This window comes from Camelus bactrianus, chromosome 17 (genome assembly GCF_048773025.1).
Source record: "Camelus bactrianus isolate YW-2024 breed Bactrian camel chromosome 17, ASM4877302v1, whole genome shotgun sequence".
NCBI classification, from domain to species: domain Eukaryota; kingdom Metazoa; phylum Chordata; class Mammalia; order Artiodactyla; family Camelidae; genus Camelus; species Camelus bactrianus.
The window spans coordinates 36,548,316-36,559,371 of record NC_133555.1 but is presented as its reverse complement, the minus strand read 5'-3'; the positions used below and the strand labels follow the sequence as shown (position 1 = coordinate 36,559,371).

The following is an 11,056-nucleotide window of genomic DNA, read 5'->3' as shown; positions in this document are numbered from 1 at the left end:
CAGAGAGACACCAGTGCTGCATGTGCATAGGGGCACGACCATGTGAAGAGACAGGAAGAGAGCGGCCACCTGCAAGCCAAGGACAGAGGCCTCAGGAAACCGAACCTGCTGGCACTGTGGGCTTCAACGTCCAGGACCGTGGAAAATAAATTTCTGCTCTTTGTCACCCAGCCTATGGTGTTTTGTTATGGCAGCCTGAGCAGACTAATACAGCTGTCCAAGCCAAGAAAAGCCTTGATGGAGACGCTGAAATCAGGAGGACCACTGACAGACACACCCTGGAACTCGCTAACGGCTCAACTCCGAGCCCTGGTGCTCCACAAGGGCCACTCCATCCCGAGCACTGTCCTGAGGCACCTTTCCTCAGGCAGAGACAGCCAATCCTGCTTCCAAGCTTTCCCAATCCTTCAATATGAAAGCACAAGGCCAGACACTTAACAAGTGCTCAGGAAATGGAGGTGATATCTACTCACTGTTCGGCCACATTTGGCTCAAAAGAATCCGTTTCAGTGGGTGTTTCAGGCAAGGAGGAGCCGGACTCCTGTATCTGGCACAACTCCTCATCTGTGATGATGTCAAACACAGCGTCGTCGGGCGGCCTGCAGTCTGCGTTTGCACCTGGAGCACAGAGGCAGGTCAGCAGAGAAGAGGAACACACAGTTACTCATGGGATGCGGAGGGAGTGCAGCTATGCAGGACAAGCCACCAGGGCGCACTCAAAGTGCTCACTCAACTGACAGCTTTCTGTCCAGATGGCGAGAAATGGTTGTTGGGACCAGAAAAGCAGGGGAGAGGACTACAGATGAAACTGAATGCACAACGTAAATGATTCCTCTGAAGCCTCTTACGCAGGGGCTTAGGAAGGTTTCAAGCTTTCACATATTCTCTAAGGCTCCTTATTTGGAAGGAAAAAATTTTAAAAGCCTATCAAAATCTTATCAGCAAAGAAGCTGACGAAAAGGTAAACACACTTCCTGCTGCTGAATCCCTGCTCCATCAGATGCAGACACCTTTCATGCCTCTTTGAGAGCATGGTTCTGTCTGACCTGCATTTTCACCGCAATCTGCTGGCGAGTGGGAAGGAACCTCCTCCCGCTCAGGGAGCTGCAGTAACTACTACTGTGCTTCTGACCAGGGGACTCGTGGACGACTCTGTGGGCCGCCCAGTAGGAAGGATGCAGTGTGGAAGCTGCTGTGCCAGTTGTCCCCCCAGTAAGCACTCTCTTGCACATGATGGAAAATGTGGTGGCAGGTCTGAGGCAAAAGGAGGAAAGACCGAAAGAGACAGAAAGACAGACAGACAGAGGAGGAGACAGGAAATGTCAGAAATCAGAACAAGTAATGTCAGTACGCTGGCACCGTGCCACCCTCTGTCATCACTGGAACATCCATCAGTGAGCCAGGCAAGGGGAAGATTCCTGGGCTGTTCAGCAAGGAGAAAAGTTCATGTGAAATATGAGTTCCCAGTGGGCCCTGCTATGTGGCTAATGGGACAGGCCACGCTTTAGAAGGAACATTCTTCCTCTTGTCTAAAGTCTGCAAGATGGAGGGCTTGAGGCATAGGCTGAGAAACAGGACCAAGGATTGGTTTCTTTCCATAGACCCAGCCACACTCCTGAATCTGCCTTCTGAGGCTGGCAGAGGGAAGGAAGGAGGAAGAGGGAAGGGAAAATGAACAACAGGGATCTAAAATGATGCCCACTGAGAGAAATCAAAGGAGACTTAAATAAACAGAGTGCTATACCATGTTTGTGGATTATAAGACTTAATCATGTTAAGATCAATCCTCCCCAAACTTATCTAGAGATTCAATGCAATCCCAATCACAATATTAAAGGATTTTTTGTAGAAATTGACTAACTAACTCAAAAATTTATATAGAATGGCAAAGGACCTAGAGTAGCCAACAATTTGATAAAGAACAAAATTAGAGTATCCACTCTGGCTGATTTTAAGGCTTATTATAAAACTATGATAATCGTAACAGTGTGTTATTGGTGAAAGTAAAGGTACATAAATAAATGGAGTGAAATAGAAAGTCCAGATACCAACCCACCTATATAAAGGCAACTGATTTTTAGCAAAAGTGCAAAAGCAATTCTATGGGAAAAGAACAGACTTTTCAACCAATGGTGTTGGAACGATTGGCCAACCATATGTAAAAAATGAATCTTTGGGCATAGCTTGAACTATATAAAAAAATTAACTCAAAATGGGTCATAGATTCAAATGAGAACCTAAAGCTATAAAACCTTGAGGAGAAAAACAGATCTTTGAGTCCTTGGGTTAAGCAAAGGTAAACATGATACTAAAAGAACAGAAAAAAAATCAATCCATAAGGGAAAAAACTGATCAGACTTCACCAAAATTATAAACTTCTCTTTAAAGGAAAATTTTAAAAGAGAGGCTATCAATTGAGAGAAAACATCTGTAAAACACATATCTGATAAATAACTCATATCCAGAATATATAAAGGACTTTCATCTCAAAAATTCAAAAAAAAAAAAACATACTAATGATGTGCAAAGTACACCTTCCCATCATCCCTGAGCAGTTCTTTGTACCCAATATAAGTAACAGGGCCTGCCACCTTCCTTGATGATCCAGTTAAATGAAAGAGGAACTAACATATTTCTGAAGGCTGGCTGGCCTGGATCCAGGCAGAGGCCAAGGAGGAGTCCAGGGGACCAGCTGCAGGAGGCAGTGATGCTTGAGCACAGGTGAGACTCAGTTGCCCCTGCCATCTCAGCTCTGCCTCCCTGGTGCTCTAAGTGCCCCAGAGGGCAGCCTAGGCTGGTCTGCAAGGCTGTGCTCAGAGAAGCAGCAGCAGGAACCAAATCCCACTTCCTTTTACTGAGCTGAGTGGAAGGACATGAAGGAGAATACATCTTCCTTGGCTGCTAAGAGAGAATGTGAGCTCCAGGGGAAGGATATGCTCAGATTCAGCTCCTGGCCTTTGGTTACCCTGGGAGAGAGGGCTGGATGCTGGGGCTAGGACCCTGGGATGCAGTGTTTTCCAAGGTGTGGGGTGCGTTTCACTGGTGGTATGTGAGTTAAGAGGTAAACAGACCTCGTGTTAAAAAACACTGAATCATACCAGGAGAAAGTTATTCCCTTTTCAATTCTCTTTTAATTCTAATTACATCAAAAAGAAAGTCTCAAATGGGTGGTACTACCTTTTTGGTGCCTAAGTTTGGAAAACACTGAATTAAGCTGGTTCCAGCTAACCAGCCACAACAAAACAGAAGTAGGGGGTGGCACGTGGGGACACTGAGCAGCAGCAGGAGCCTGACCTTGGCCTCCGGAAGCCTGGAGCCCAGCTTGGGCTGGTGACGGGGTGGGGCTGGGCTCTCCCTGGCTGGTGCCCGAGCCGGTGCTGTCAGGGGAGCCGGGACCTTGGCTCAGCTTCTGGAAGCAGGCCCGACAGCAGCGCTCCCTTTTGCCACTGTGCTTGCTCAGGACGTAGTTGTTGCAGCAGTAGTAACAGAAGATGCGGCCACATATCCTGGGGACAGAATGGGCACAGGCTGTGAGGACGCCACAGCACAGGCCTCGCGTTACCTGCTCGGCACCGGAGCTGGGCTCTGTGCTGGGCTCTGGACGCTACGTGTCTGGTCAGAGCTGCCTCTGTCCCCACCCTAGGGTATGGCCTTAAGACCATCTTGTAAGATTCCAAGAGAGCCATCCTGGTAAGTCCAGTGGAACAAGGTGTTATCTCCTAAGGTCCTGAAGGCAGGCCAAACCTCCCCTTCCCTGACACTGTGAGGCAGGTGCCCATCCCATGCCTCTGGGGCTAGGCCTCTAGGAGACCACCCCCCCCCGCGCCCCCCTGTGCTGACGATCTCCATCTGACCCCGACCCAGCCCAAGTGCCATTCCTGCCTGCCCTTCCGCAGGCCCTGGGGGGCTGGGGTCTTTGCTCTCTGTGTTCCTCCAGAAAAGTCCCAGCCCCTGCTCTCTTTGGGAGCCCATAAGGCTGTTTCCCCTCCGATTCCTGCAGGCCAACAGAAGACAGAGAGTTGCTGGTCTCTGGGTGCTCCACATCCCTGTGCGCCCCCTTAACTCTGCCCACCCTGTATTAGACTCTCTTCCCATTCAGGGATCCTTGAGTGTCCTGCTGGGACCCTACCTAACACACTCTCCTTGACTGTTTCCCTTGAAACCAAAGGCTAGATGGTCGGCTGTAGTGCCAATGCCTGCCATGAGCCCCTCCTTCAGAGCCATCTGCTCTTGTTCTGGGCCCTGCCCGGTGCTGCCTGCTGACCTGCAGTGGTGCCGCCGTACCATCCAGCTGAACTCCCGCTTGCAATCCAGGCAGTGGTTTGCCTCTGTGTCCCCAAGCCACTTCTCCTCAGCACTGAGCTTCTGTTGGAATTCCAGGGCATCCGACTTCTGCCAGAGAGCATCCTTGTCCCTGGGTCAAAAACGCATTAGAAAAACAGAAGAAGGAACCCATGAAAGCAACAGAACTATCTCTAGTTCATTTCAAAAAACTGCTTCCGAATTTCCCAAGACACAAGGAGAATTCACTTTTATCTTGGAAATAACCCCTGCTCTAGGTCTCCTGTCATCCCGCATTAGTCCCAGACTCAGCAGACAACACACACATCCTTATTTGACACCACATATGCAAAGGCACAGGGAAGGCCTGTGATGTCTGTAAAAGGCTCTAATAACTGCAAAGAGCTGCTGGCATTGAGTAGGTCACCCACTGTTCAGGCATCTAAATGACAGTGCATACGGCCACTGGGAGTTTAAGCTGTCACGTGCTGCCATGGTTACAGACAGTCCACGTATTGTGTTGTGAGCTCAAGGGCATGAATAGACTGCCCACGTAAGTCTTAAATGTGCTGGAGATCCTTCAAGCTTTTATGATTTGTTTACACAACAATTAATGGAAAAGATTCAAACTTCAGCCTGAAAATTTGTCGGGATGTAAATCTCCCCTACTCCTTAGAGAGACGGCACAGCCACTGCAGGAAGCATGCAAGACTAAAAGAAGTGGGAGGCTTTTCAGGAAAGTCTGGCAGCGTCCAGATATGCCCAATGTACCAGGGAAGGTGTGTATACAGACTTTCTTATTGCTGTTAATTTTGGGGGCTCATGGCTTCTGACACGGGAAGGTTAGTTTGTCCCTGGATGGAATCCCAGCCACCAGCCTGAGGGTTAATGTGGCTCCAGCAACAGCTCAGCCACTGATGACTAAAACCAGAGCCACTTAGGCCCTGAGAGAAACTGGCTCCATCACCAGCTAGGAACTCCAAGTCAACCACCGACCTTTCCCCTCCAATACAAAACCAGAACATGGACTTGACTGGCTTTGCAAGGATGTTTGGGATTGTCAGGAAGCAGGAAGATTCATTCTCTGGACCAGCATCATTTTCCTATCTGGTCCACAGCTTGTCCTTTCTGTCCCTAGGAGGCTGGGCCCCCAGGCCCCCACATCCTTGGAATGTGGGAATGCTGTCAGAACCTGGGCTTTTCCATCACAAGCCTCAGGAAGGTGTCTGAGCTCAGGGGTCACAAGTGCCTTGAGTTCTTAGTCTGCAAACTCATGACATGTGGCCAGAGTTTTTAAGCTTCCAAATAAGTTATAATTTAATATTATCATTTCAGAAACAAATTACTACATTTAGGCATTGCTTATACACAGATGCTAACACTGCAAAGATAGGGCTAACTAGATCTTACGTGGCTCTTGAAGGAAAGACCCAAAACTATAAACCAATTCTATGAAGTGTTCTGGACAAAATTTTGAAACTGAGTCTGAGTAAGCCTCTATTGGAGCAGTGGTTTTCAACTCTGGCTCACTGATGCCTGGATCCCATTCTCTGAAATTCCAGTTTGGTTGGTCAGGGTGGGGTCTGGGCCTGGGCATTATTTTAGTAGTTCCCCTAGTGATTCTATATGCATCAGGGGTCAGAACCACCACTCTGGGTTTAACTGTCAATTTATAGGAAACACAGAGGATGGAAGAGTATGTTAAATGACACCACTGGGATGCAATCAGCAAAGCCTAGGCTATGGGAAACTACCAGCTGAATGATCTGGTTTCCTTCAAAGTAAACTGCAAAGGAAAAAAAAGAGAGATGGTGGGAAAACCATACACTAAGTAAGAGAGATCTAAAAACACCTATCGCCATGCAATATATACATCTAATTTAGATCCTAATAAGAAAAAATTATAAGCAATTGGAAAAATTTCAAACTGACTGGATACTTGAAGATGCTAGGAATCAGTTAATTTTTAAGCATAGTAATGACATTGTGGTTGTTTAAAATAGAGAATCCCTGCCTTGGAGAGATATGCACTGAAATATTTGCAGATGAAATGATATGATGTCTGGAATTTGCTTCAAAATAACCTGGGGAGGTGGGGGAAATGGATGGGGCCCTGGATGAAATAAGACTGACCATGCCCTGAATAATGTTGAAGCTGGGAGACAGGTACACAGGGTGCATTATGCTACCCCATTTCTGTGTTTTTGAAAATTTCCATAGGAAAAGCTTTAAAAGAATTTGGAATGACTTGCCAACATTTAAAAGTCAGGCCAACTTCACATAAAAATCCAGATTTCCACTTTCTCTTAAGAAGTAAGGTGATCTGGCAACCCTGGGCTCGGAGCCCACATGGCAACAATCAGCAGGAGCAGAGCACACTGTGTCCTCCGGCTTCTCCAAGCCCTCTCCTGGCCCGGTTCACACACTTACATCACTGTCTGCTAGCTGTAGGCACCGGAGTTTGGGACCCCAGGCACTGGGGAGAGTGAGATGGAGGAAAAGTAGCGTGAAAGAGGGGCAGGGGAATGGAGAAGTCCTTGAAGATATTAAGCATCAACGGTCATCACTCCTGTGGCTGAGATTCTGAAAACAATTAACAAAGCAACATGAAAACAGGATGAACACTAGTGGGAACAGTGAAATTCACTCTTCGAAGGTTACCAAGGGCCTGAGCAGACCCTGTACATGTCGGGGGTGGGGCAACAGAACACAACTGGACGGGGGCCTATTTCTCTCAAAGAGTCCTTTCAAGAACAGCTGCGCTTCTTTAAGGAAGAACCAAGCTCAGAGGCGACCTGTTTGTCCTGACACTCACCTAAGCAGCTCTATCAGCCGCTCCTCCAAGTACTTCTTGGTTCTATTCAGGTCATCCAGGTCAGCGAGCATCTTCTGGTCGTTCTTCTCCCGGTCTCTCGTCTCCTGGCAAAGTCTGTCGTAATACTCCTGGATCTTTGTCTTGGCTTCTTCAAGTTCCTTCTGGGTCCTGGTGGAGGAGTGGTAAGTCTTCCTGATCACCCACTACTTCCGGCTTCCCCTGTGCCTCTGGGCTAACCCAGTCCTCTAATGAGGGGCCCCAATGCCCTCCATAGGCAGAGCCCCTTGGCACTGCCTGCTCACAGGCTGTACACTCTCCTAGCCTTCAAAACTCCCCTCACACCCCCAAACTCTTCACATCACTACCCCCCATGCCAAATACAAGGGGCATTCTAGGAGAGCAGACTTCAGGTCACCAGGTGCATCCCAGGTGGGCTGAACACTTGGTTCTTGGGCAGAGACTGAAGTTGTGAACCCCTGCCCAATTGGTAAGGTTCATAGGCTGGTGATGGGAAGATATGCAAGAGGAAAAAGGAGTCAGGACAGAAAGAAGAGAGGCGTAGCTTCCTGGAGGTGACCACACAGAAGAGGACCTGTCCTCCATGTGTCTTTGGGACTCTACACATGGGGCTTGGTGCTGGGCACACAGCAGGCACTGAATTCACACTGCCAGGAGTTCGACCTGACAGCCCTGAGGCCTAAGGAACTCTGTTCTGGGCGCTGCGGAGTCTCAGTCCGTGGCAGGGGGCTGGCTGAACCGCGGTCTTCCCGCCCTTGCCTACTTCTTCTTTGGCTCGTCTATCCCCTAAGGCAGTGGTTTCCCAGGGATGCTTTATAAAGCAAGGCATTCATAAAAGCTCCATTACAACAGGGCTCCGCAAGGCTAATTAATTTGTACCTAATCCAGTTGTCTTTCTATCCCCAGTATCAAGAGTCAAGAGGTTGTTTACTAGACACTGATCTCATGGGTGTGCACACACTTATGCACAATGAATAAAATAAAGTCCAACCCTGGGCAGGTGGGCTGTGCAACTTTAAGCAGCTAAAACAATCACTCTGAGATCTTGCAAATAACTAGTTCTAGCATTAAATAAAAGATACCTCTGACTTAGGAGGTTCTCGCTATTTAAATTATTACGTGAATACAACCTGGCTAAGGGCAGCCAGAGTCCTATACGATTAGAACTCTGGAAGGAAGAAATGTGCATCCAGGTTACTGAACATCCAACATGCTCTGGATCTCCCACTGAGCCAGGGCCCAGGCCTAGAGGCGGGGTAGGAGATGCGTAGAAAAGTTAAAGCTCCAGGACAATTTGGTGTGTCTGTCTTTGCTGGGGGCACAAACACAGTCGGGTCCTAGCACTTGCGGCAAGACTAATTTGGCCACATCACAGACGGTGCGCTGACGCTTGTAACTCTGGGCAGCCCCAGAGCCTGAAGACGAGGGGGCTCGGGAGGCCTTGGGGCGGGACAGATAGGGCCATACTTTGCCACTAACACAATCCTGATGACAAGGTGACACATGATGTGCTCCAAAGACACAGCACCGGAGAGTCTGCAGAAGGACAAACAGCGTCCTGGTTCCTGGGACGCTCACCCACTCTCGCATGAGCTTGGGAGAACCCCACACCTAACCCTGCAGCTTCTCATTTCACAGGGAAATGAGGAAGAACTCAAGTCAAAACTCCACAGTGGGGAAAATATACTCACACACCAGCACCCTAAAGCAAAACAAAACACAAAACGATCTGTCTGTATATTTTCTAGGGTAATTGTTGAGAAAAAGACTCTGGAGCCAAATGTCTGAGTTCCAATCCTACTATCATCACTTACACACTGTGTGATTCTGAGAAAGTGACTCCACTCCTCTGGGCCTCACTTTCCTCATCTATAAAATGGGATAAATAATAATGCCATCCTCACAGGAGTATTAGGAGGGTTAAATGGGTAAATAAATACAAGTAGTCAAAATGGTACCTGCCACATTTCAGGCATTATTTAAATATGTGCTGTTATGAGTACCATGATTATATCCCAATTTTTATTCCACTTCAGTTTTTCCAGAGCATGAAGTTAGTGAACTACAATATGCCCTGCTGGAGATGAGATGATGGGATTAAGAGGGGGTTCCACAGCTTTCTTGGGGCTGAGACAAGCAGACTGCCAAGGCCCGTGGGGCGTGCTCTGGCATAAGCACTTTCTGAGTCTGTGGCTTTTCTTGCAAAAGGACTCCTTTAACCTGACGTGCATGGCTGACTTTCTAAATGACTGCACCAAGCACCCTCTTCCTTGAAAACTCTAACCCCAGCCGTGTGGGCGGACCGCGCTGCGTCACTAACCTGTCCAAGTCACGGCGCAGGGCAGCCCCCTCCTCGTCCTTCCTCAGCACGGCGGCCTGGCACTCTGCGAGGTGCTTGCTGGTGCGGCTCAGCTGCTCTCCCATGTCTGCCTGGGCAGCCTGGCATGGGACAGCAGCGAGAAGATGCTCGGCTGCAGAAGACCGTGCAGGATGCCATCGAGTGACTGGCCTACCCTCCACATCGCCTGGCTGGGTCACTTCTAACAGGAGGGGCTTTTGTTTGTTTTTAAGTCCCACAGACCAAGAAGCAGCATGTGTGAGGAGTGGGACAGACTCCTACTTATAGTTATGTCCCTCAAGCATCAAGTGCAACGGGTTGTAGTGGCTGGAGGGGCAGCAGGTGTCCAAATCTCCAAGGTGGGAGTGGAGGTGGGGTGGCAGGTAGCAGGGTTCACTGACAAAAGTCACTGCCCTGAAGACAGGTTTCAATGCCTCTCTGGCTCTAGCTCAGGTCAGAATTGCTGACTGCAGAGAGTATCTGCAGAAACGACTAAAGGCGACAACTTCTTTCCCTTCCATAAGACACAGGGGCTGGTGAAAAACCACACTTGGCAGCTCCAGCCAGGTGTCTGGGGAGGGGGAAGGACCATGACACAGACCCAGGGTGTCTACAAAGGTGAGCTAACGACAGCTTCCGTTGGGGCACTGGAAATCCTACAGGGAGCCTGCTCTGATGGTCCAGTGAAAGCCAAGCCAGATCCCGTCCCCTGGCAGGTCCACAACTTGGGAGCGGAATGACTAGGCAGAAGGTGGGCCAGCCGCTGCTCAGGGCCCGCAGGAGCACTTCCCCTGGGCCTCGGTGGCCCGAGCCTACCTTCAGCTTCTCCACAGCCTCCTCAGCGGCCTGCAGCTGCCGGCCTCGCTCCTCCAGCTGGCCCCTGAGGCTCCTGCACTCCTCACTGGAGGTCTGGAGAGGACAATAAAGGGATCAGGAAAACAAGGTCCTTGCTCTGAGCTCCCTCAGCCCCATTTCCCCAGAGGCATAAAACAAGCTACCTCTGTTTTCCCCAAATTCAATAAGCTTTAGGCTTCACTGGTAACTCAAGGCTGTCAAGCTTAAGAAACTCAGCTTGGTCCTCAAGCTTAGAATTTCCTTTCTGCCAGGGAAAGGGTGGCATATGAGCCACAGGGATCCACATGAGGTGGGGTGGCACCGGATGGGAGGCACATCTGTGGAAACACAGGAGTTGCCCGAGAGAGGGTCAGGAGTGGTCTGAGAGTACACGGACCCAGAAGGAGACATGTGATAAGCATCGGAAGCCAAAGGCCCGTGTCCGTCTGCCCGTGTCCTCACTCTTAACCCTTTTTCTCTGTGCAGTTCAAGGCACACGGTAATTACTGTTCTCATAAGCTCGTCTATCCCAAGGGCTTTGTGAAAGTGAATTGAGTCAGTTTCCTACAACTGCACTTGCTACCAGGATGAAGGGACAGAGAACCCAGGGACAGGACTTGAGGCAGTCAGGATCTCACATGCCCAAAGGGGCTGGACAAGTACATAAATGAGCATAAGGAAAATACTAGAGGAAGCAAGAATAAACAAATGGGACCTAATGAAACTTACAAGCTTCTGCATAGCAAAGGAAACCATAAGTAAAACAAAAA

General features: G+C 49.2%; 1 protein-coding gene across 3 annotated transcripts in view; it reads right to left on the bottom strand.

Annotated features, from left to right (window-relative positions):
• Positions 1 to 11,056, bottom strand: part of FYCO1 (FYVE and coiled-coil domain autophagy adaptor 1) — a 69,123-nt gene that overhangs the window by 29,865 nt on the left and 28,202 nt on the right. For all 3 annotated transcript variants that reach the window (XM_045509855.2, XM_010945953.3, XM_010945952.3), the window contains exons 9-14: positions 10,269 to 10,361; positions 9,435 to 9,553; positions 7,097 to 7,264; positions 4,265 to 4,414; positions 3,295 to 3,506; positions 474 to 618 (exon numbers count right to left, since the gene is read on the bottom strand). In XM_045509855.2, the coding sequence (XP_045365811.1) occupies positions 474 to 618; positions 3,295 to 3,506; positions 4,265 to 4,414; positions 7,097 to 7,264; positions 9,435 to 9,553; positions 10,269 to 10,361 (887 nt within the window). The remainder of the gene's footprint in view (positions 1 to 473; positions 619 to 3,294; positions 3,507 to 4,264; positions 4,415 to 7,096; positions 7,265 to 9,434; positions 9,554 to 10,268; positions 10,362 to 11,056) is intronic.